The 23,427-nt window shown below is 36.2% G+C and overlaps 1 protein-coding gene across 7 annotated transcripts in view; it reads left to right on the forward strand.

Moving 5' to 3' along the window:
* The window catches only part of FAM184A (family with sequence similarity 184 member A), a 74,105-nt gene that overhangs the window by 47,745 nt on the left and 2,933 nt on the right, over nt 1–23,427 (forward strand). The window contains exons 10-18 of one of the 7 annotated variants that reach the window (XM_058019701.1): nt 6,425–6,466; nt 10,510–10,722; nt 11,740–11,893; nt 12,342–12,469; nt 14,520–14,704; nt 15,180–15,326; nt 18,100–18,217; nt 18,912–19,016; nt 22,681–22,883. In XM_058019701.1, coding sequence (XP_057875684.1) covers nt 6,425–6,466; nt 10,510–10,722; nt 11,740–11,893; nt 12,342–12,469; nt 14,520–14,704; nt 15,180–15,326; nt 18,100–18,217; nt 18,912–19,016; nt 22,681–22,883 — 1,295 coding nt within the window. Of the gene's footprint in view, nt 1–6,424; nt 6,467–10,509; nt 10,723–11,739; nt 11,894–12,341; nt 12,470–14,519; nt 14,705–15,179; nt 15,327–18,099; nt 18,218–18,911; nt 19,017–22,680; nt 22,884–23,427 lie in introns of those variants that run through there. The other 6 variants (XM_058019703.1, XM_058019704.1, XM_058019702.1 and 3 more) reach the window with 6 other exon arrangements.

Consider the following 23,427-nt stretch of genomic DNA (forward strand, 5'->3'; position numbering starts at 1 on the left):
TTTCCATTCCTCTTAGCTCTATAATGGGGTTTTAATGCTTTTCTTAAAAACATTTTACTGCTGAGAAAGCTTCAGCCAGGGCCAAAATAGCTGGCATTTTCTTTTTTATTTTTTTTTGTTGAAAGCATAAGCATGTTCTTTGTCTGTTTTGTGCAACCTTCATTTCTGGACACTGAAACATACAGGTTAAGATTTGTATTTTTCTTATCTGTTTCTTCTTGTGATATGTTTTTTTTTCAGTGAACAGAATCAAGGGTTCTCATTGTGGATGGACTTTCCTATATTTGAGCAAATATTGGTTCTCCTGTCTTCCTTACTTTTCAGTAAAATGTCCCAGTAAAGTGAATGTTTCTGTCATTATTTTTTCCCATATGTAGCTTTCCCATTCTTAAGTAGCTTCATACTTGCTACTTGTGACATTCTTCTTTCTTAACTTTGTCAACTTTTCACACCAAAAATGTGTCTTCTATCAATGGGAATACCAGAAGTAGTGCAGCAAGACTGGACTAAAGTATACTATATATGTTTTGGTAGCTCTTGTTTGTTTTTCCTACTGCAAAGACTCCTTTTTTGAAAAATATGTTGAGATTTCCTCTTCAGAGTTTGTTTCTGTGATGACATGCTCCTTTTTAAACTGTCAAAGTAAATAGGAGAAACTTTGATGTCTATCAAAATGTAAATATTTCCTTCTGATGTAGTTATTATTCAAATGGTAGTTTTCAGGTAATGACAAGCTCAGTCTTAACATACTGGTCTAAAAATCCTGATTATTCTGCTATTGATGGAATGCTGAGAAAAATCCCTGAGCTCCTGTGCACATCTATAGATGGCTTTTGATCAGGCTTCATCCAGAACCAGTTACTTCTCCATCTTTAGTTGCCTGTGTAGAGGTGCTTATTGCAGAGCTGATGTGCATCCACATTAACAAAATCAGGAAACACTGCTTTCTTTCCCCAGCACAGGGATTACTGGCCTGTTCCACAGCCTGGGTAATCCTTACATTAGAAGATTTGCTGTCAAATGGATGCTGGAAATTTTTACAAGGAATAACCTGCACATACATTGTATCAGTTTCCAGAAAGAAGGGAGATTAAACTTTCAGCACAGAATCATTTTACTCAGCTCCCTGTTACTTGATATTGTCCTGAACACCCTGTCTAAAGGCTTGTCTGTCAGAAACAGAGTGGAGGTAAACTTCAAATAACTCGCTCCGAATTTGCTGTGGTGATTCTTGTATTCAATAATACCAGTAAGGCTGCCATGACATCTAGTGGAAGGTAAGAGATGTTGGGCAGGTTTTAAAAAGCACTTAAAATCTAAAAAGTGGAAATCCAAAAGAATAAAAAGAAAAGTCATACCAAGGAGGGAGAAGAGAGTAGAGGGCACCCTGGAATGTAGTTCAAGTTGATGTTTTATAGCTCTTCTTCACTCTGTAGATACCTGTTTTTCTGAAGGAGCATGCTTGCTTTGACTGTTGAAAATTTTGACAAGTTAATACAACTCTCAAAATTGTGGTCTTAATGGGACTGTGCTGTAACTCAGGCAGGCCTTACAGAGAATAAGGGGAGATTTGGGAGTTTCTGCCTAGATCCATTGTCTGTGTGCATCCTTCCACTCACCACTGTTTTAGAAGAATTAGTGCTCCTGTATTCCAGGTGGGAAACCTATTCTTTAAACAGGTCAGAAACTGCTTCACTGAGCATGTGGATATTCTCATAGTCCAAACTCACTGCAGCTCTCAGAGGGCCAACTACTGAACGTGTTTCCCCTGGTTTCATGACTTTTTACTTCTCAGTAAGGAATCCCTCTTGTTCTGGGCTCCCTATTCTCTGCAGAGATGTGATCCTGATGGTGAGTTGGTGCATTTCTTCTGTCCACATTGGCCATTGTAGTGTTGTCTGAAGCTTGGACATAAAAACAAATGCCTAAATTCAGCTGTTCATTATGAGCTTTTGGTTTTGGTGAGCCCGTTCAGCCCAGACCATGCCTTCATCATTATTTTACTCTTTGTTTAAAAGATTCTGAATATAATGGAGGAATTCATTAAAGACCATTTACAATTAAGAGCTACTCAGCAAAACAGGCAAATAAAAGCAACAGAACAAATCAGTGTTTTTGAAGTGTGAGTTTGTTCTCTGTTTTGTAATAAATGTCTCGCTGGACTTCTTCATCTCTCTTTTGGTTCCTTCTTAATTTTTTTTTCTCCCATGGTGTTGTGTTTAATTCAGTTAAAAATAAATATCTTGGCTAATGCTTGAAGTTGATATTTTCTTACACAAAGAAACCTGTACCTACCTGATCCTAAACTTCTAGTTGAAATTTAATATCATGAGTTTTTGTTTGGCAGTAAAACTGGAGGAGATGGAAAGGCTTTTAGTTCTGTTTGTCAGTGGATGAAAAGAACATGAAATTCTTAGTATTGTGCATGAGTAAAAAGTTTAATTTGACATTTGGAAGTTCACACTTCCAAAACTAGTAAATAGAAATCTAAGCCAAATCCAACAGTAATACCATCCCCAAAATAAAATTTTAATCCTGTATTTATATATGTTTTTCCCTTAAATGTAAGATAAAGACTTTGGCAAGCATTTTGTTTTAAAATGCTTCCCTTAGCCTCTTTGCTCTGTAGTTGCTAAAGTAGCTTTTGCTTTTGGTTCAAAACCAATGAAAACAGTGGACTCTGGAAGGAATGAGAGACAACTGATGAAATGGGGCAAAATCTGTTTGAGATTCAGCAGATGATTGAAATTCTAGATTAAGGGCTGGGATGCTTCTGTGCTCCAGGAGAAATTAGTTAAGGTCTGTCTGTGATCTTTAAAATTCTGACAGCATTATGACAAATAAATGAATGAATCCCTACTAACTTCCCAAAACCTTTAAAAATTATCAGGACATTCAAATGCAATTGTTTTTCCCCTGACCATTGAACTTGCACTTTGTTGGATTAAAAGAGTGTACTCTAATATCCAGACTGCTTCAAATCTGCAAAGTACCTTGGCCAACCCATGCCATTCTGTGATTTTGCCTAGAAGTGTGATAGATTCCTAGAACTGGAAAAGATAAAAACTCCATCTTTTTAACGCAAGAGGGTAAGTTTCCCACCCTCTGGCATCCTGAAGATAGCACCTTCCCTTTGGGGTTGCTGCAAAACCAGGAGGAAATCAGGACCAGTTAGATCCCAGAGATTATTAAAGATTTCAGAATGCCTTGTATATACTTCTTTTTCCTCATCAGAAAACTGTTTAGTTTTGAGACAGGGAAAGGACTCTAAATGCTGCTTTTTCTTACCAGTGTGAGAGGGCAAACTTTGATGTAGCTCTCCAGTTGCTAGCGTGTCAGAAGCCTCGAGCCAAGTACAAAACGTTGTAGTAGCAAACAGCTGCTTTCCAAATCTCTGCGGAGTCATCTGCCACGTAAGCACTGCGCAGCCAGAGACTCTGCATCTGCTGACAAATCAGTCCTTCTCTTCAAAGACCTGTCTCGAGGGAGAGTTTTAGGGTTGTTGTTGCCATTATTAGATGGATAAAGTGGGCTTATGCCAAAGGTCCCTTTGGCTTCTGTGCTAGGCACTTCAGAAACTCATTTCCTTTACTAATGTCTGATGGGTGCAGGTAGGATTTGCTGTTCAGAAAGGTAAGCGGCATCTCTGGGAGGTCATTCTTAAAATGAAGCAAAGACTGTGTAGCAATCTAGATCTGCTTTGATAAAACAGATAAAGTAGGGCCTTTCCCAGTTAGGGTCTCAGATTTTACACAAGAATTCCTGTTTGCCAGCAGTGTTTTCAAACTTCAGTAAACCATATAGGCAAGTCAGATTGTGACAAAATATGACATTGAAATGTCAATGAGGGGAAAGTGTTGCCTAACTGATCTTTGGGTGATATGAAGACTGATGCTGAAATTAAGTGTCAAGCCTCTCTAATCTCGTTGAAAGTAATTTTTAGTTCAGAGAAACCATGAAACAGGAGAACTTCCAGTCATTCAATTAGTTAATGTCCTGTAGGAAACAAGGTAACTGAATGAAAATGTGAAAATGTCACTGGTGCAGTAAATGTCCTTCTTGAAGAAAATGACACCATTTCATCACCAAGAATGGCCCCTGTGACAGCTGTGATTGGAACACAAGCAACTGTTCATTACAACAAGCAAACACAAAGCTTGAATAGCTTCAAATCACTAAATCTGTTTTTTACTGCAACACACATTTGCCCAACTAAACTGAAAACTCAGCTCTTCAAGGAGAGATGTTGAAAGAGAGCTAAGAATTCCAGTCTTGTTCCATCTATTGTTTGCAAAGTCTTTCAGTCCTGCTGAGCAGCCTGCAATGATCAGTGGGTTCTAAACATGCTGCATATAAAGATGCAGATTCTATTCTCTGCTGCATCTCTGCTCTTCCTCTGAGTCATGGTGAAGCTTTCTTGGTTGCATCTGAGGCTTAGCTTTGCATATTCTGAGGGTGGAGAAGATAATACTTCTACTGAAAAATGAGACAGCAAAATCAAGTGAAATCAGGTTAGCTAATACATCTATACCAAGTAGAGATGTTTTTTCAGAAGTGTCTGTACTTTCAAGAAGTAATTTAAGCTTGTACACCCCATAGGTTTCAAAGAGAACTGAGCAAAGATTTCTTACACCACAGTAACATCACAAATGAAATCTTGAATACCAACCTGTAGAAATAGAGTGATAATTAAACCCACCTGCTTCCTTGTTTTTTAATCATCACTTTTCCTCATCATAGGTATACAGACAGTAGTAACTATGCGTGCATTCTTTTTGGTTCTTAATACTTTCTTTATCCAGAACATGGATGGACCTTGAAATGGAAGTACTCATAATGATGTCTGGATTTTTTATGAAATTTCTTCATAACACTTAAACCAGTGCTATTTTGGAGTACTACATTTTGAATGTGTTCTGCATACTTTTGAATATGGAGTTCCATCTGATTTAATTGCGGCACATTTTGCTGGAATGAGCCTCCATTCCAATTGACTAGTCTATATTATTTTATTTTTACTTGGAACTTCTCTTCAGTGTAGTGCAATGACAACTTTTCTGCTTCAGTTGTAAAATCTATTTCTTAGTTGTACCACAGTGCTGAATAGATGCATCCACCAATATAAAGTCTCAAGTGTTCTAGAAAGTGAAGATTTATTTAGCAGGAGTTCATTCCTGTTCGTAACAGCTTCCCCCCTAAACGAACTTTTTCCCAGATGGGAGAGCAAGCACAGAAAAATCGGGTGGATTTGTTCAGAACAGCGGTTTCAAAATCCAGTGTTGGAATCAGAGCTGTTAGATGCTGGTCTGTTGCCTTGTCTGCTGGAGTATGATGCCTCCTAGTGTTCCACCCTTGCATAGATACATGTTTATAACTTCCTTACAATTTTAAAAGCTTATTTTGGATATTTCACAATAACGTATTTTTATTTTGTGCCTTTTTTTTAGATTCTTGAGACTGAATAACAATTTCTTTTGTTTATTTTGGCAAAGTGTTATCTAATAGTTCCCACCTACAGGCTTTCAGGCTGGTGTCAAAATACCTGCTGTCTCCTGGAGAAAGCCATCTTCTTCAGCAACCTGTGACAAAAGAGGAAAGTGGTCATGCTGGATTTGACATTACTCTCACTTAATTTCTGATGACTCTGTTCTGTGCATGTGTTTGTGCTTATCTACATAATTCATATATATAAACACACAGGCATTTTCATATGCATATGAATTACATAGATTTGTATGATCAATGATATTTCACTGAGCATTTTTGTAACAATATGTTGGGATTTTTTGCTTTTCATTAGTTATCACCACTAATATAAGTGGTACATTAAATCATTTTATTGCTGGAGACTTTCAGGAATATTCTTTTATGTGTGCCTTTGGTTCTGAATTTTAAGAAAGATAAAAGTAGTATTTTAATGGAAATGTCTTCATTAATTACTAAACTCATTTTCTGCCCTTTAACAGTGAAAATTTATCATTAATATTATGTACTTAATATGCTTGTGATAGTTGAGACATAGCTGATTGTCAATTGTGCCCTTATATTACATCTGTTCATGTGCTTAATGATTTCTTCCCAAAATTTTTTTGCCGTAAAGGAGAAGAGAAAACAAGTGGATAACTTCAAAAGCGTTCAGTTGTGTAATATATGTCTATATAGTAATATTATGTTAAAGAAATAATGCTGTACTGTATGTCAGAAACATAACATGGTAAACCACGTCATTCTGTTCTGTGTTCAGTAGCTTATAGACTAAGTCAAAGCAACATATTCATATTTTTTCCAGATGGCTTTCAATTTATTTTTCTCTGATCAAATTATAATTAATGTTCTATGTTTACCCTTCCTTCCTTATCCCTTTTTCTTTTACTTAGTTGATTTCTGAATGTTTCCCTTTATTCCTGTGATCTTTCCTTCATAGCGGCACTGTCTCGGTGAAGCTTTGCATAAATCTATCAGCAATGTAAGTGATTTGCACTTACAGATTTACAGCTTGTGAACAGGGCATGCTTGCACTAATCAACCTGCATATCCTGCAGTGCTGCTTTACAGCTTAAGCCCATGAAATGGGAGACATGATAATATTTGAGACGAGAACATGTGCTGCTATCAAAGCTTGTGAAGTGCATCCCCTCATCTCTCTGTGTGACTGTGTGTGCATCACTGGCATCCAACACTGTGTACGTGGTCATAACATGAGCAGTGTCCTTATGTCATTGTTAATGCAAGCAAGCTTGTGGGCAGTGCAGATGTGTATTGCAGAGCTTTCTACAAAGCATGGAATCGATGCTCTACTATAATTTGCAGTTTTGCAGTGTAATTCATAATTGTAGACAAATTGGTTTTTTCTATTTTTTTTAATTCTCACTGATTTTTTTAATGTGCTGAAAACCTGGGATAAAAGTATTGGAAGTTCAGAGAGTGGTGTTTAGAGCTGTTTTCTTTTGAATCCTCAGTACAGAGGTGTACAGAAAGGGTAGTCCAAGGGCATACAAAAAGAGGCACTGATGTTCTCAAAATATGCTCTTAAGGATATCAGTCTCTGCACTGAATAGTCAAAATATAATTTAAAATCACATGCTCCTCTAAAAAGACTGATACTTTAACTTTTTTTGTACTTTTCAACATCAAAACAAATTATTAGAAGGGTAGACTAGTCTGACTTGCTTGCTAGAATCATTTAATCCTCATTGTCCTTTATTTTCTGTATAGTCTATTGATGCAAACAGACATCTCCAGACATTGACTCATTTCAGGCTATGGTTTTGCAGTCACTTTAATCTGGTGAAAGGATGAGCTGCTCTTGCTTATTGCTGTTCTCTTCAAAGATGGCTTCCTGCCCAGATGTCAGACTTCTCTTGGTCATCTCAGTTAAAATGTTTTCCACATTTCCAAGACAGAAATGAAAACAAAATAATTTTGCCCTTGGCCCATGCCAACATATTTATAAATTATATACTGATAATTGTCAGAATTTGGAGCAGGAACTTAAGTGAGAGATAGATTTAACTTCAAGCCAAAGATACATTTTTTCATGTTATTTTAATTAAAATTTGCCTAAGTTACCGTGGTTGACTCTATTTGACTGTTATAATGAAAGGCTTGTTAGGAGTGTGATCATTAAATTACCAGAGGTTCTGCAGGACTGGGCAGGACTTCCCCTAGCACTGTACCTCGTGGTGGCCAGGGTGAACAGGACAGGGCAGTGGTGAGAAACCTGAGGGACAGGAACACGGTCAAAGGGACCAGTGAGAATGGGCTTACAGGTGAAGAGAAGGACTGGGTAGGTATGAGGTTACAGAAAGGTGGGAAGGACAGAAGGGCCCAGCAGTGAACATGGGATGAATTAGAGTAGATGGGGATGTGAGTAGACCAAGGGAAAGTTTAGGTAAAATAGTTTATTTTTTTTGCTGGAGAAGGATAACAACCATATTGCAGTACAAGAAAATGATGCGGATATGAAAATTCAGAGCTGGCCATGCTGGCAGGTGCATGGTGCAAACTCACCTCTTCAGTGGTGGGAGTTTCTAGACATGAAGACAAAAAATACACTATATATTATATATAGATATTAAATAAATGTAATAATCCACAGTGGAGGTAGATTATCAGTAGAGTTACACTGGAGCTAAATAATTTTCTTTCACAGGTTGTTGATAAATAAGTAAGGTAGGAAACTTTGCAGCTTATAAAAGCTTATTCAGATTAGAATAGCTGTAAAAGGCCAAGTGACTTGGCAATAAAATATCAGATTAAAGCCAGTGTAGGTAAATGCAAAATTATACACAAGGAAAGAAAAATTGTAACTTTTTCTGTAAAACGATGAGCCTTACCTTCACCTGTTACAACTAGAAAATAGATTTGGGGACTATGATATATAATTCTATGAAAACATCACCTCAGTTCTCCGAAGGAGTCTCAAAAACAAATAAAACTTTAGGAATATGGGAGAGAAACAGAGAACGTAACATGTAAAACCATATAAATCAGTACATAAAAACAAAGTTTACTCTCATGTTCAATAACTTGTGCTGCTTTGGACTCCTAATCTTAAAAAAATAAGTAGTAGAAATGGGGTAAAAGTAGGGAAAACGTGATCATAGATATGAAATAACTTTCGTACAAGGAGAAACTCATTAAGCCAAAGCAGTTCAGTGTGGCAGAGTTTGTAAGGAGGGAAGTGATGGAGAGCTATAGAAACTCTCATGAGTAGAATACAGCGAGTGGAAAGGGAACTTCTTTTCACTCCTTTCCATTACAAGTGCTGAATATCATCATGTTAAATTGGCATGTCTGCATGGAACTTGATACAGGATATTATGGATACTAAAAACTTTTATGGACTCAGATAATGGTTGTTATTATTTCTTCTATACATCTGCTCCAAAATACCTCTTCTGATTTAAGAAACATTGCTAGTTTCAGGTAGACTACTGAGTCAAGCTCCCTACATTTATGCTTGGCCTTTTTTTTCTAGGGTAATCCTAGTTGGTCCTTTCTGCAGGCAAAACCAGAGATCAGATAAAACTTTGGTCTGACACTATGCAATTATTATATGAAATTTGTATTTAATGTCGTTAGTAAAAGGTTTTGCAAAGCATTGTGTAGGCCTTCCCTACATTCCTTTAATAGCGGCTGATCTTTTTCAAAGGTATCTGAAGTACAATACTATTTGTATAGTGTATGTTAGAGTGTATATTCCCAGTCACAAAGACCTTGTGAACCTGAAATATGACAAGCTATGCTTATTTCATTTAAATTAGTCTGATTTTTGTTTTCTTTTGCTTTACTTCCAATTTTTGTTTCTGTAGCTTTTTTCTTTCAAGTCTGCTTAAGCTGTGTCCTTCTGAAAAAAAAACCTTAACCCACATGTTTGGCAGCAATGTTCATGCTAGAAGTTGTACTTGGTATGCTGCAATTAATATTCTGCTAAGTGGTGGATTTAATGTTCTCTAACTCAATAACTTGATGTGCAATGTCGTTACGAATTTGACATAATTAATTTTAAGGTATGCTGAATCAAATGACACTATCAGACTTCCATTTATAATTCCATATTATGCAATGCTCTGAGGCCTGAAAAGTATCCTTACTGATTCAAATTCTTTGTCACTTGGCAATTTTATTATCCTTCCTTTGAATCACTGTAGCAAAATTCTCTTTTGGGTAAATCTTGTTTCTAGAACTGGAGGGTATCTCATGGCTAGAAAGGGAATACAGGTTTAGTACTTTCAGTCTGAAAAGATGATCTCTGATGCGGAGAACAAATGATAATATTATTATAAAAAGGTAATGGGACTAAAAAAGGAATATAGTGTACTATAATACTTGTTGGATAAAAAAGCATTGTTTGTAAAATCAGGTGTTTCTAAGAAAATTAGTTGTTTGTGACTCAAATTATTTAGATCTTGGAAACACTCTCATAGTCTTACTGAACTAACAGAAAAATGTGTGATGGGAAATCCATCAAGTGCTACTTTTTTTTTGATGTTGAGTGGTACTGTTTCTTTCTAAATGAGGAAACCACTAGTAAGGTACGACCATAGAATACAAAAAAATGTAGAAAACAGTGTAGATGTCACAGGCTGTCCTCTCCTATTCCAAGTGCAGGGTTATCCTTGCAGAATGGGTGCTCCCCTCAAGAATAGTTTAAGAATCAAGTGTTTGCTTTCAGACCTTGATAGTGTCATTTTTATCGATCTTTTATATAAAACCTAAGTAATCTTTGATAATTTGGCCATTAAAAATTGTTTTACGGGTAGTGCTGCAGTATGAACTAACAAATATGATAATCCTTACAAAACCACTAAAATGTAATTATTATATCTCTGGTTATATACATATAACATTAATAGCAGATTCACTAGATGGATGACATTGCTTGTCTGTCTTTTAGCTAATGCTCTTGCTCTAAAATTTCAAATGTTTTCTGCTTCTGAATGTTGTCTTTACAGCTGATGTTAGTATTAATGACTAACGAATATTTGCTATTCTGTTGTGGGTTAGATCTCCTTACTGAAGCAGAATCTGGAGATGCAGCTTTCCCAGTCCCAGAGCTCTTTGCAACAGCTACAAGCCCAGTTCAGTCAGGAGCGACAGAGACTGACTCAGGAGATCCAGGAATTAGAAGAAGAGCATCAGCAAAGGCATAAGTCACTTCAGGAAGCCCATATCCTTGCCTTTCAAAACATGGAAGAAACAAAAGAGCAAGAACAAAAGGTATGTTTGTATGGTTATTCCAAACTCTGTAGAGAATATTGCCATATTAGCATTTTGCGTACACAGTTGGAATTAGTAAAGAATCTGCATAACTTCAACATTTCCTTTTCAGCTGATGTATTGTAGTAATACTGTTATCTATCCAGTTAAATATGAACAAAACATATTGAAAATATTTTCTAACACTGGCATTGTTTCATGTCTTACTTTATATACACATGTATAGCTGTGTGTGTATATATGTAAAAGTATTGTCAACACATGCATTTCTTTATGGTAGATTGACATTGTTACCCTTAATATTATATTATTGTTTTGATTTTGAATAGGAATTTTCCATTATAGTTAATTTTGCATGTATTTTCTGTCAATAGACTCCTTTGAAATGTATTTTATATTTTTCCTATGTTAAAAATTGTGTTAGCTATATTCTGTGACTTGCAAGATAATTTTCATATCCCATTCAAGATACTTTTTTAAAACCTTGACAAAACCAGCTTTAAAATTGGAATTTTGGTAGTGCATGGTATGTGATGGGTGATATCTTAAGGTTTAAGCTCAGCTCCAAAGTGTGCCTTTGCAATCAGTTTTCACATTATGTGCCCTGAAGATCAGCAGAAGATGTGTACCAGGAGCATTATGATTCATACAATTCCATAGGGAGTAAACATGGGTGTCCTTAGGGAGCAGAAGTCCCCAAATGTGTGCACACTAAACCCATCTATGAAACTGTACCTTATTATATTGCTTGCTATTGTAGATATATCCATGGATTGTTTTTTTTTTTGCTTTTCCAGCTGTGAGCCAAATGGGTTTTGTGCACAGATAATCTTGGTAACCATCAACCACTGAAAAGAAAAAATATGTTAGGAGGATAAGAAAATATGAGTAATACTAGAGTGGTTTTTTTCTAGAGTATGTCAATGCCTGCTTTTTGTTTCCAGATGTTTATTGTGTAATGTTTTATACATTCTTTAAGTTGGTGTAGAGCAAATTTTGTCAATTTTGATTTCGTAGGAGTTAGAAGAACGTTTACAACAGAAGCACTCAGAAGAGCTTCATGCACTGAAAGAAACACACAAACAAGCCATGGAAGGCTTTAAATTGGAGATGGAACAGGAACTTCAGACTCTACGATTTGAGCTGGAGGATGAAGGAAAAGCTATGTTAGGTATACTATTTTCAAATTTGAAAATGGTTCCAAAACCATTATTTCTCCTTATGCAAATATACATGTACATGTGTGTGTGTATTATAACACTGTAGTGTCTCTCTGAGTCATTCAGTGTTGACCTAAGTGTTCCTCTTAAAATCACTATAAGCTTTAATAGGTAAGCCTAGACTCTTCTCTTTGGAAATACCTCACCCTTAAAGCCTTTTGGAAGGAGTAAACCACCAAAGTTCCTGATGGAGAAGCCTTTTGGAAGGAGTAAACCACCAAAGTTCCTGATGGAGAACTGGTGTATTCAGAAAGCAACAGGAATAAAATACAGGACAGTTACTTAGCTGATGTAAAGTGTGTTTTAGATCAGCAGCAATACTAGATGGAGCTGGACTGTTGCTGTTAATTAATGTAAACATGTCCAAATTAAACTTCTCTCTTTGTTCATGGTAACCAGCTTCCTTGCGCTCAGAGCTCAACCACCAACATGCAGCAGCAATTGACCAGCTGAGGCACAACCATCAACAAGAACTGGTAGCTGCCAAAATGGAGCTTGAAAGAAGCATAGAGCTTGGCAGACGACAGGTAGGAAGCGTGCCTGGGATCTGGCTGTAAATTGGCATGGTCAGTATTCATTTTTCCCTTTGCAGGAAAGGGAGGAATGAGAGCAAACAACAAACGTAATCCTTCAAAATCATCCAGCACCAGCAGCTAATGCGTTCCAGTTTCCTAAACTTCCTTGCTTAGCTTTTTCTGCCTTCCACAAACCTCCTTCAAAGCCTAGAAAGGCTCCCATATCCAGGTAGTTTCCTCTCAGAATGGCACAGCCATCTGGGAGCACCTTGGCTTGCTGTGGGAGGCAAGTGCCCATTCTTGCAAAATTGTATTCATCCTCAGCTGCCAGCAGGAAGGAAAAAGCTGTTTCTCTTTGAAGCCTAAGAGATATGGCAAAAGCAGTGGTTGCTTATAGTCAAAGGATTGCTTCAAAATGAAGAAAAAAGTACACAAAAAAGCCCCATCAAAACCAAGCTACCAAAGCCAGCATGAACTACCTTTGCTTTCAGTAGCAAACTGATTAATTCACCATTTATCCTTCATTTTTCATTTTAGACACAGTCAGTTTTTCTGTTAGTAGTTAAAAATTCCAAGTATAAGGTGTATTGAAGGCCAGACTCCTAGAAATAAGAGGACTGGATTTACTGATACTCCAGCACCAAGGAGGAGGAGTCAGTTTAGAAATATAATAAGAGAGGAAACAGGGTTTGTTAGACATAGCCTTTACACAAAAACAGAGACAGTTGAAGATGAGCCCTTTTTTACCTATTCCTTGCTGATTTAACAGTGTGGGCAGCAGAGGCAAAACCCAGGTGCTGTCATGCAAGGTTTAGGCAGATATAGTTTCAGTCAGGTGTTGTTTAAGCCCAGAGTCTGACACCTAAATGAGATGTCAGAAATAAAAAGTAAATTACAAGAACTGGTGTTTGATCCAACCCAACAGGGGGTACTTTTTGCCTTTGTGATCTGCTAAACATGACCTTTGGTTGCACTGAGGGCAAAACAGTTACTGAGGTTTCTTGTGTTAAAATGCTCATCAGTTCACAGGATCAGGGTTAAATGAGATAGAGAGTGGTCTGCTCAGGATGATTATATTTGCTACTTTTTGAAATATTTATATGTGTAAATATAAATGTTTCCTCTGCTTTTTCTTATAACTTTAATCTAGTCTTTATATAGGGAGACAAGTATTTGTATTTGTTTGCTCTAAAAGGTGCCCTAAGAAGTTGGTGCACTAGGACATATTTGTATTTCCTTGAGACATGAAGGCACAAAACACAATTATATATTAAACTACTTTGGAATGTCTGCTGATTTTCTGTATGCAAACTATATGGTTATTAAACACTGTGAAACTGTAAGAAGTGAAATAGATGGAAATAGAAAACTCTGAAAAAGTTATTTTCATTACAGACTTTTCTGAAACAAGGAGGTGCATTATCAAAGTCATTGGAATGGGCTCCAGCTGGCTTTCCCAGATATTAACTTCATTGGAATTTCTTATGCAAAAAAAGAAAGGCTTTTCTTGATTTATTTGACACAATATAAATATAACATAAACTTTTTAACACATATTCTGCTGTAAGATATTTATGACCTATGTATATGGTTGTAAGATAGGAGACTTCAGAATCAGTTTGTTTGTGCAGGGCATACATCTTGAGCAATATTCTCCCTGTAAGGGAGAAAAAAGTTTCTCTGGATTGTATGCTGATGAGGCAGAGAAAGTGAAGTGCTCAGACCCTGGATCTTAGTGATACTTTTTTTTTTTCTTGTGTGTGTGTGGGCAAAAGGAAGATGTGATGAGCTACCCCAGTTTTAACAGACAGTGATAATCATGTATTCTTGCAAGTGGAAATCACTTATTACATAACTTTGATTTCTTCTTTCTTTGTACTTGTACACAATAAAAAAGCCCTTAGCTTTGATAATAATTTATGTCAGCTTCAAAAACTGAAAAAAGTGTCTATTGGATGGGAAATTCTTCTAAATATTTTCTTCCAAAAGCAAGTATTGCAAGCATCACCTCTGTAAATGAGTCTATCTAAAATATTTTTTGCTGCTTTTACTTATATCATAGGAAAAAGAATTTTTGTGCCGAATATCAGATCTACAAGATGAACTGAGACACCGAGACCGTCACATAGCTGAACTCGACAAAGAGATTCTGCATCTTCATGAAAATATAAGTGCACTGACGAAGGAATTAGAGTTTAAAGGGAAAGAAATTCTTAGAATACACAGTGAATCCAACCAACAGATCAGGTATGAATTTTTCCACTCTAAATTCAAACCTGTATTGTTTTACTTTAAAAAAATTACTGTTTGCAGTTTTAAATGTGTCCTCTTAGTCAAGTCATGTTTCATATAATTTAGTCTTCTTTAATAAAGCTCTGCCCTTTATTGGTAGAGTTAGTGACTATGCTGTGCAGTTAAGTGACATTTCGGTGACACATTTTGGCATATTTTAGTAGCAGTTCCCTCAGGTGTTGGTTTTTGTTGGGTTTTTTTCAAATTCATTATGTTTGTTTATTTTAAAAAGCATTAAAGGAGATGCATTTACCATGAAATAAGCTAGAAGATTGGAGAACAGTAAGTAGTAGGCTTTGATGAATCAGTAATTCTTTCTGTGTTCACTGATATTATGTAAGAGCCATTAGAAGAATGGCAGAAAATCATGATGAACAAAAAAGTCTGATTTTAGAATAACTCTTTTTTTAACAAAAACTAAATTAAACAGGATGCATGAGCAAGATTTAAGCAAGAAACATGAGAAAGAGCTGGATGTCTTGACAGCAGATCACATCAGAGAGAAACAAAGCATGCTGGCAGATTTTAATAAGACCCAAGAGCTGCTCAAGGAAATTAATTCAGCTTTACAAATTTCGTAAGTTTTGTTGCATTAAAAAGAATTGTATGTAGCTGCGTTTGAGTGAATAGTTTATTCTGGTGTCCGTAAAGTCCTGAAGATACTATAGAGATGCAGATGTAGAAATACCTCAATAAAGTATGGGGGCTAATCTTGCATTCTTTAGGCACCACAATTTTGTAATCTTTAGGGGAATGTAGTGGGCTAAGTTGTTAAGGATTTGAGACAAAAAAAAATTCAGGTAGGAAAGATTAAATCTGTGCAGTTCCTAGAAAACTGGAGAAAACAGTATTTCAAGTGGTTTCTTTCTCAAACTTCAATACATCTGTTTTGAGAACACAATAATTTTTTCTACAAGTTTATAAACAGTACAGTATTTATGACTACTGAGATGTGAGATTGTAGCATGAGTGATGCAAACATTTTCAGGTTTGGTAGCATAAGAAAAATTAGTGTCTGATGTGGATTGTATGAGCATAACAATAACGGAGGCTTAAGAGTTTGTCTGAATCAAAATGCTACCAGGGATTAGACCACCTAACGGTGGCAGAAGTGATGTAATAGTATGTCACCAACCAGTGTTTTCCTGTCTTCCACATCCTTCATTCTCTGTCTCTGTGGTGTTACCCATTTGGTCACAGTTTCTGGCTCAGGTTTCATAGCACATTGAGGGCTTCCTGCCACAAAGTTGTCACTAAGGAGTTTGTGTTTGCAGCATGGAAGAATTATGGCATAGAGAAGAAATTGTTTCTATGTTTTTGATAGGAAGCTTTTCTAAATAAGTATCAGTTACAAATGGACAGTAAAGCCAAAATGCATCTAGCTTTTTCTGGATAATGAGCCCTCAGAATTTGCTTTCAAATAAAATGGTTATAAAATTCTAGTTTTCACCCCCTTGTACTTGTCCGCATGCGTGCTCTTATGCCCTGATAAATGTGGTACCTTGCCATTCAATAAATTAAGTGTAAGCTACCTCCTGTTGTTTTCTTCTCAATGGCAGGGAGTTTTCTGAATTTAGCTGGTTTTCTGCTCCTTGCTTTTGCTCAATTTAGAGCTTTGAGGAAGCAGCCCTGGCCTAAAATCAGCAAGCATCATCCAGGGTGCCCTGACCTGCCTTTCAGTGTGTTATTTCTCTGTTCACACTGAAGCAAGAAGCTGTCCAAAGAGGAAACTATGTAGGAAAGCAAACAAATTTAAAAAAAACAAAACCAAACAAACAAAACCAAAACCAAACCAACAAAAAAAAGCCCCAAAACGAAAAGCCAGAACAAAACCCAAAAACCCACACACACCCTCACCAACCCACAGAAGTTTTACGCAGATGTTTCTCAAGTTACTGTTCCCAGGTTCAGCGTTACCTAAAGCATGGCCTCATGAATGTTTGTGGAATGGAGAGCGTGTCTTGGAATGCTTGAGAGTGGGTGTCATCAATTAGGCTCTACAACTAAAGTCTTAAAATTACAAATTATCTGTTTGAAACAGAAAAAAACTCCAGTTCTCTGAAATACCTGAAAATAAAATTACAGCTGTGTGTAACTATCTACTGTACTCTGGGGATCTATGTATAATAGCTTAACCCAGCATAAAAAGTATGCACAAAAATTAAGCCAGCTGAGGCTATTTCTGTTCTGCTGAGTCAGATGCCTTCTCTGCAAGTAAAAACAATCATGTTGTTCTCATTCATATTGTTTTATGTAATTACATTATATAATCTCCTCAGAATATGTACAGGTTATTTGAAGGTTATTAAACTATCTATATCATTTAATATTAACTCATTTTTCAGCTGCAAATCAAGGTAAAATCTCATAGTTGCTTTTGAAGAGAAAATATTTATCTGAAGTGAAAAATTAGGTCTGCTTCCAGGTGTCTACAGTTTGTTTAATTCTTGTGGAATTCGGCTTGATTTAGATTCAATTTAATTCATACATTTCTCAGTTTGATTGGGATTTCCTTTCTTGTTTACAGTAACTTTGTTAAATTTTCTGTATCTCTTCTGATACTTGGTTCACTAATCTGCATGAGGGCTGAATATGTGAGAGACATATTTAAGTACTTTCTTTTGAAACTATATTTAGCATCATGAGCATGTTGTTAGTTTAAAGGAGACACGATAACTTGAAACTGTCATGTCTTCAAAACCTGTTCTTTAAGTAAAAGGGGTATTTATGTGGTTATTTGTACAATTCCTCTCTCAGTTGGCTTATTTCACTTCTCTCCTTTAATGCTTTCCCACCAGACATTTCAAATTTCCTCTTAGTTTTTTTTTCCAAATGTTTATTAGTTGTTACATTAGATATCCTAATATCCAAGTGTTATTCCTTTTGTTTTGCAGTTCATTCCTTTATTTCATCTCTAATGGTACTAAGTAGCTTTTGTGGAGAGGAGTTAGTTACCAATTAGTCTTCAGTGTTCTTGGGTATCTTCTGTTCCAGTATGTTCCACAAGAACTGAGGAAGATGCCGTGGTTTTGAATGTGTTATTTTTAGCCTGACTTACAAGTGGCCCTTTCCAAAAATGCATGCACAGGAAGGATGTTAAGTTTTTAGAATGTTCCCTAAATTCTTAGCTGCTGGAGCAAAAGTTACGGTTATTGGGGTTTTTTTGTTTCTTTTGTTTCTTAACTATCTAAAGTGGAAGGAGAACATAAAAATTAATTTCCTTCAAGGTGGTAAGAAAGTCACCCTCTGTTTTTACTCCTTAAACTGTCTTTTGTACTTATCAAAAATGTGGCTATTCACTCATTTAACACTGGATCAGGCTAAAGGGGATATTCTTCTTTTCTATAAAGTTTAGAAGAAATGGAAGAAAAATATAAAAACAGAGAATCAAGACCAGAAGACTTGCAGCTTATCTCAGAACTGAAAGACCTAATTGCAGAGCGGGACCAACTCATAAAGAAATTGATTGTAAGACTTCTATGCTCTCTTGGTGTAATATCTTGACAAATACAAAAGTTAATCTGATTCAAAGTGTTTGAAATGTATTTAAAGAACCAATCCTGCTAGCATGTTAGTCATATTCTTTGACACATTATTCCTCTGGTTTCAATGACTCATAATAGTAAAACTAATTAGATAGAGTGTTTCCCAAAATCAAGCATAATACATTATTACAAGAAGTATTTTGGTACATGCTGTATCAAAAGTCTCCTGCCTCCAATCCTGGGACAAGGCAGCCATGTAAGCCATATAAGAAGTAGTTTCTTCTGTGAGGTTTCTAAGACCAAGATCCTGATCCACTGAGCTCCCCAAATTCAGGCACAACACCCTGCCTTGGGTTAGTCTGATTAGATCCCAATTAAGAAGCAAGAAGGAATGAAGAAATTAAAATTGAGTAAATATCAGAATTTAACTATACTGAGTCTTTTGCAGTACATTATCCAGTAGGCTATGCTCACTCTCAGGACCACGGAACTGCATAAATAGAAATTATTTAGATCATTCTACATAATGATATATAAACATGAAATTAAATTTTTAGAGTTATCAGTTTATTTGAAAATGTAATCATAAATTCATTTGAGACCATTTTATAGGCAGATTTGGCCACTAACTGATTGAAAATGCATAAAAAGGAGTTTCTATCTGTTGTTCTTTTTAGGAGGACAAAAAGTTCTATCAGCTGGAGCTAGTAAACAGGGAGACTAACTACAACAAAATGTTTAATGCAAGCCCTAATGTTGGTGTTATTAATCCATTGGTGAAGGTATGTTCCATGGACTTCATTGCTAAAGTAAAGAAATAGAAATCTAAAGATACAGTAAAAAGAAAAGATATGTCTATGTGTGTGTGCCTGCATCTATACATAAATCACTCTTAACAGACATGTTAAAACAAGGAACATAGTTTTCCATTTGTCTACTTATTTTTGTGTAGGTTTGTTTCTTTTGTGTTGTTGAGAGATACACTGATGCTGTTGCCCTGGTTTGCTTGACATGTGTGACATAAAACACAGGTTCTTATCACAAAACTGCAAATTTAAAATGGAAAAGGGACAGGCAATAGAGGGTAGAACTGTATCATGCAACAGAGAGCAGTGACACCCATAACTGGTTTTAGTTTTGTAATTTTTCTTGGTTATTATGGAAAGTGCAAGGGCACTTAGCACTTTTTGGGAAGCACTCAGAGTAGAAGAGTATTAGAAACACAGGGTGAAGGGACAGTAAAAGGAAGGGAATAAGGGTGAAAAGAGGAAGGGGAAGCACGTGAGAAGGGCATGAAATGAGTCTGAAGGGGGAAAGACATAGAGTAAAATTGGAGAAGTGGAATGGCAAACCAGTATGGACCATGGAGGCCGCAGGAGACTGAAGTCAGTCTCTAGCCTTCTCAGTTACTGTCACCACCTATGCAAGTGAAAGCACTTCAGTAGCAACCTTTGCCAGTTCTCTCCATCCTGCTGAATAACAGCCAAGGAAGGCTACTGTACACACTGACATGGTAGCGTTCCTGCGAGTTCAAGAGCCAGCAGCATTCCTTCTTGAGGAATGTGAATAGACTATGATAGAGTACCTAAATAGATGGTGTAAAAAGGTACCTCCTTTGCACCACTTCAGGAGTGAGTCCTCTGACATTTCCTTCCTCCTTGTGATAACCCATAGGTTATTTCACTTGCATGGAAGGGGAAGTGAAAGCTGGAGAGACAGAAGTTGGGAATGTTCTGAAGCGCAGGCTAAAACCCAAGGGGCACAACCCGAGCCGCTCAGATGCTCAGGAGCTTCAGTGATCAAGGTTCAGGCTTAGGTTATTTAGAAGGAAGTCTGACTCCATTATTTGAGATCAGGATGTGTTTTTTAGCCACCCTTACTGCATTTTCACATCAGATCAGCATATTTCACACTTCTGCACAAACTCTGCTGCAAAATGTCAACATTCTCCTATGATTTTCATAAGCTCAGCAAATCCCCCTTATCTGGATGCCTAATTTTTATGCTAACTGCATAAAAGAAATTAATTTGGGCCCATTCAAGACAATACCAGGACTTCCAGGTACAGTTTCAATGGTTGTTTGAAAATGTTGGAAGTCTGTCTTAACCATCCATTAATAAAGATGTAAAATGTAACCATTTAGTATACAGCATTATGTTTTGTGTGAAAGCTGAAGTGTTTGGGAAAAGTACTTCAGCATCAGATTTCCATAGTGATAATTCACATATTTTTATAATATGCATCTATCACTTAAAATGTCTAGATTTTAGAAGTGTCTTGTACACCGTTACATTTTGAGCTGTCATTTCATGAGTTGTGGACAATGTTATGTTATTTTTTCAAAGCACATACTGTATTATTGGAGAATGAATTACAAAGAAACTGAAATTCTGATTCTCTTTTTTTTTTTTTTTGTAAAAAAAAAAAAAAGACAAGTTATGAGTTACTACAGGCTTTGCATATTAATGTGAAATTACAGACATTGCAGTATGTGTTAGAGCTACTCTAATTTCTGCAATGTTTAGTATAGTATTACATTCTTACATCTAAAATTTCTTAATACTTTGCATGAATTTCATGGAAACAATTCACACAAATTTCTCTCCAGATTTGACTGTTTCAAGCATAGATTGTTTCATAAAGAATATTATATTCTTTAGTATTCGTAGTATTTTTCTAAGCACTTATGTGGATAACATGCACTTTCCAGAAATGAGCCACCTGTGGAGCACACAGATTTAACTACAGTTTGTTTAACACACTGTTTTAATTACAGCAGATATTGTCCTGCAAGTGTATTTTACATACAGTTAGTTACTTTCACCAAACTATTTCTTCTTATTTCTTGTCTCTTCAGCTACTACAGCAGACATGTATGGGACAATCTTAGTTTAATCTTTTGTAGCTGATGATCATTCACTGTGATGCTTAAAACCCACTGTTTTCTATTACAGCTTTCTGTTAGATTGTCAGGGTATTTCAATTGTGTATTGACAAACACACCCACAAGTATGTGTCTGCAATTAGTATCATTTGCATCTGCCAACACTGGAGAGGTCAGACACTGAAATCAAAGCTAGCAGAGAGCTTAAGAGAAGAAAGTGCAAACAAACCATAGGACTCTGTCTCCAGCTGAACTTGTGCCCACCCTCAAATAGAACAGCTCTCCTGTTTCAGGTGGAATTCTGCTAGAAAATATTATATAGAAAAAGCATGAGTTTCCACTTCTCTTTCATTTTATTTAGTTCACATATATGTAGTTAATAAGCCCTTAAGGGGTTTTCCTCCTAGCTGCTTTGTTAGGGTTGCATATAAGTAATTGAAAGTAATTATTTATTATAGATATAAATAATACATAATTCATTGTATTTTTGAGCAAGGAAGTTTTTTATTGCTCTGGGTATGTCAAAAGCTCCTGTTTTTGGAAATAAGGCACTTTGAATTTTAGTATTTTATTGTGGACATGAAAAATGTGATAGAAGTCAGAAAAGACACACCATGTCCTGTCAGACAGCCATTAAAAAGAAAAGTGATAAAATTATTTGAAACATCCTTCTGCATTAAAATATCTATAAAAACAGAGAGGATCACTGAGCCATATTCATCCCTTGTGTGATGTGTTCTGGAATGTAAAATAGTGAAATAAAAATAGATTTCCTAAAGATTTTGAATCCCTTGAAATACTGTCAAGAGAAGTACAGAGAGTATTGAAAAAAAAAAATGTTCAATTGTGCCATCTGGTGTCTAGAAGTGGCAGCTGTATTAGCATCAAAGCCAGGCCCTTTCTTTGAGAAAGAAACTGGACTTCTGTACAGTAATATTTTTATCTTTAGCTGTTCTGCTATAATGCTTTGCTGACTGAGAGGGTGTAATTGCTCTGAAAGAAGTGTAGGTGCTTTTCTAGATTTTATGGTCCAGTTACCAAAATGTGCCTCAGTGATGGAGTGAAATGTGTTGGAAAGACCCGTTTTTTTATCATTTAAATTTGCTGTAATTGCATTTGATAGCAGGGCTGTTTCACAGATATGAAGAAAAGATTTAATTAAACATGAAAGATTTAATAGACTGAAAGGAAATTTTCCACAGGATTGTCAATCTCCAATGTTTAAATAGAATCAATACATGCTTAAATAGAACCAATGTTTCAATATAACCCAAATGTTATATTGAAAGATCATATACTCATGTGATAAAGTCGTTGATTATTACACTAAATCATAATAACCTAATAATTTTGATTAGAAATTCGATTTTTCTGTGAAAATTTGTGGTGTTCAGGTCAAAGCAAACAGAAGACTACAACTGGAAAAAGAGCCCAATCTATCCCAATTCCTCTCCTTCAAAATAACCTCCAAGCCAGCCATCACTAAAACTTCTAAATTAGCCAATGTCCTCATCTGTCCCGGTGCAAGAAGCCTTCCTTACGTTTGTTATTTTTAATGCAGCAAAAGAAGAAGAACGATAAATCAACAAACAGGTTTGTGAGTGTCCCCAATCTAAGTGCTCTGGAATCTAGCGGAGTGGTGGGCAATGGACATCCAAACCGCCTGGACCCCATTCCTAACTCACCCATCCACGATATTGAGTTCAGCAGCAGCAAACCACTACCACAGCCAATGCCACCCAAAGAGCCCAAGACGTTTTTGAGGTGAGCACTGCCTCACCAATCTTTTTTTTTTGCTTAACTTTGGAAAATTTTGCATTCTTATTGAGCTGAATCCCACTTGCTCTGTCAGCCTTTCAGAGGTACAAGTACTCTTACAGCGTTTTTAATTTTTACGTTATAATTATAACCTCTTTATAGTATTCCTTTTTATTGTAGACCTTGTAGAAATGTGAAGTAGTCTCTCACTTTTTCCTAAGCCTTGAACTTTGAAAACCTTTATAAATACCTTAACAGAATTCATGTGCTTCCAATTGTTTACATATATGAACAATTGTTTTAGATGTTTGTGTTATTTACTGGTTTTCATTTAGGAATTGATACTAGCACGAAGGTTTGTTTATTTAGTAATATAGCATAATGATTTTTATATAAGAAAATTATTTTTCGTGCTAGGTGAATGTTTTGTGTTTCCTCTTTCCTCACCCATATGAAATTGTTTCATAGGAGTAACCTTACTACAGCAACAGGAAATGTACAGGCTTGGGTGCTTAATGCTGAGCTTCTAGTAATCACAACCAGCGTTAAA

The sequence above is a fragment of the Melospiza georgiana genome, chromosome 3, assembly GCF_028018845.1.
Source record: "Melospiza georgiana isolate bMelGeo1 chromosome 3, bMelGeo1.pri, whole genome shotgun sequence".
Lineage (NCBI taxonomy): Eukaryota > Metazoa > Chordata > Aves > Passeriformes > Passerellidae > Melospiza > Melospiza georgiana.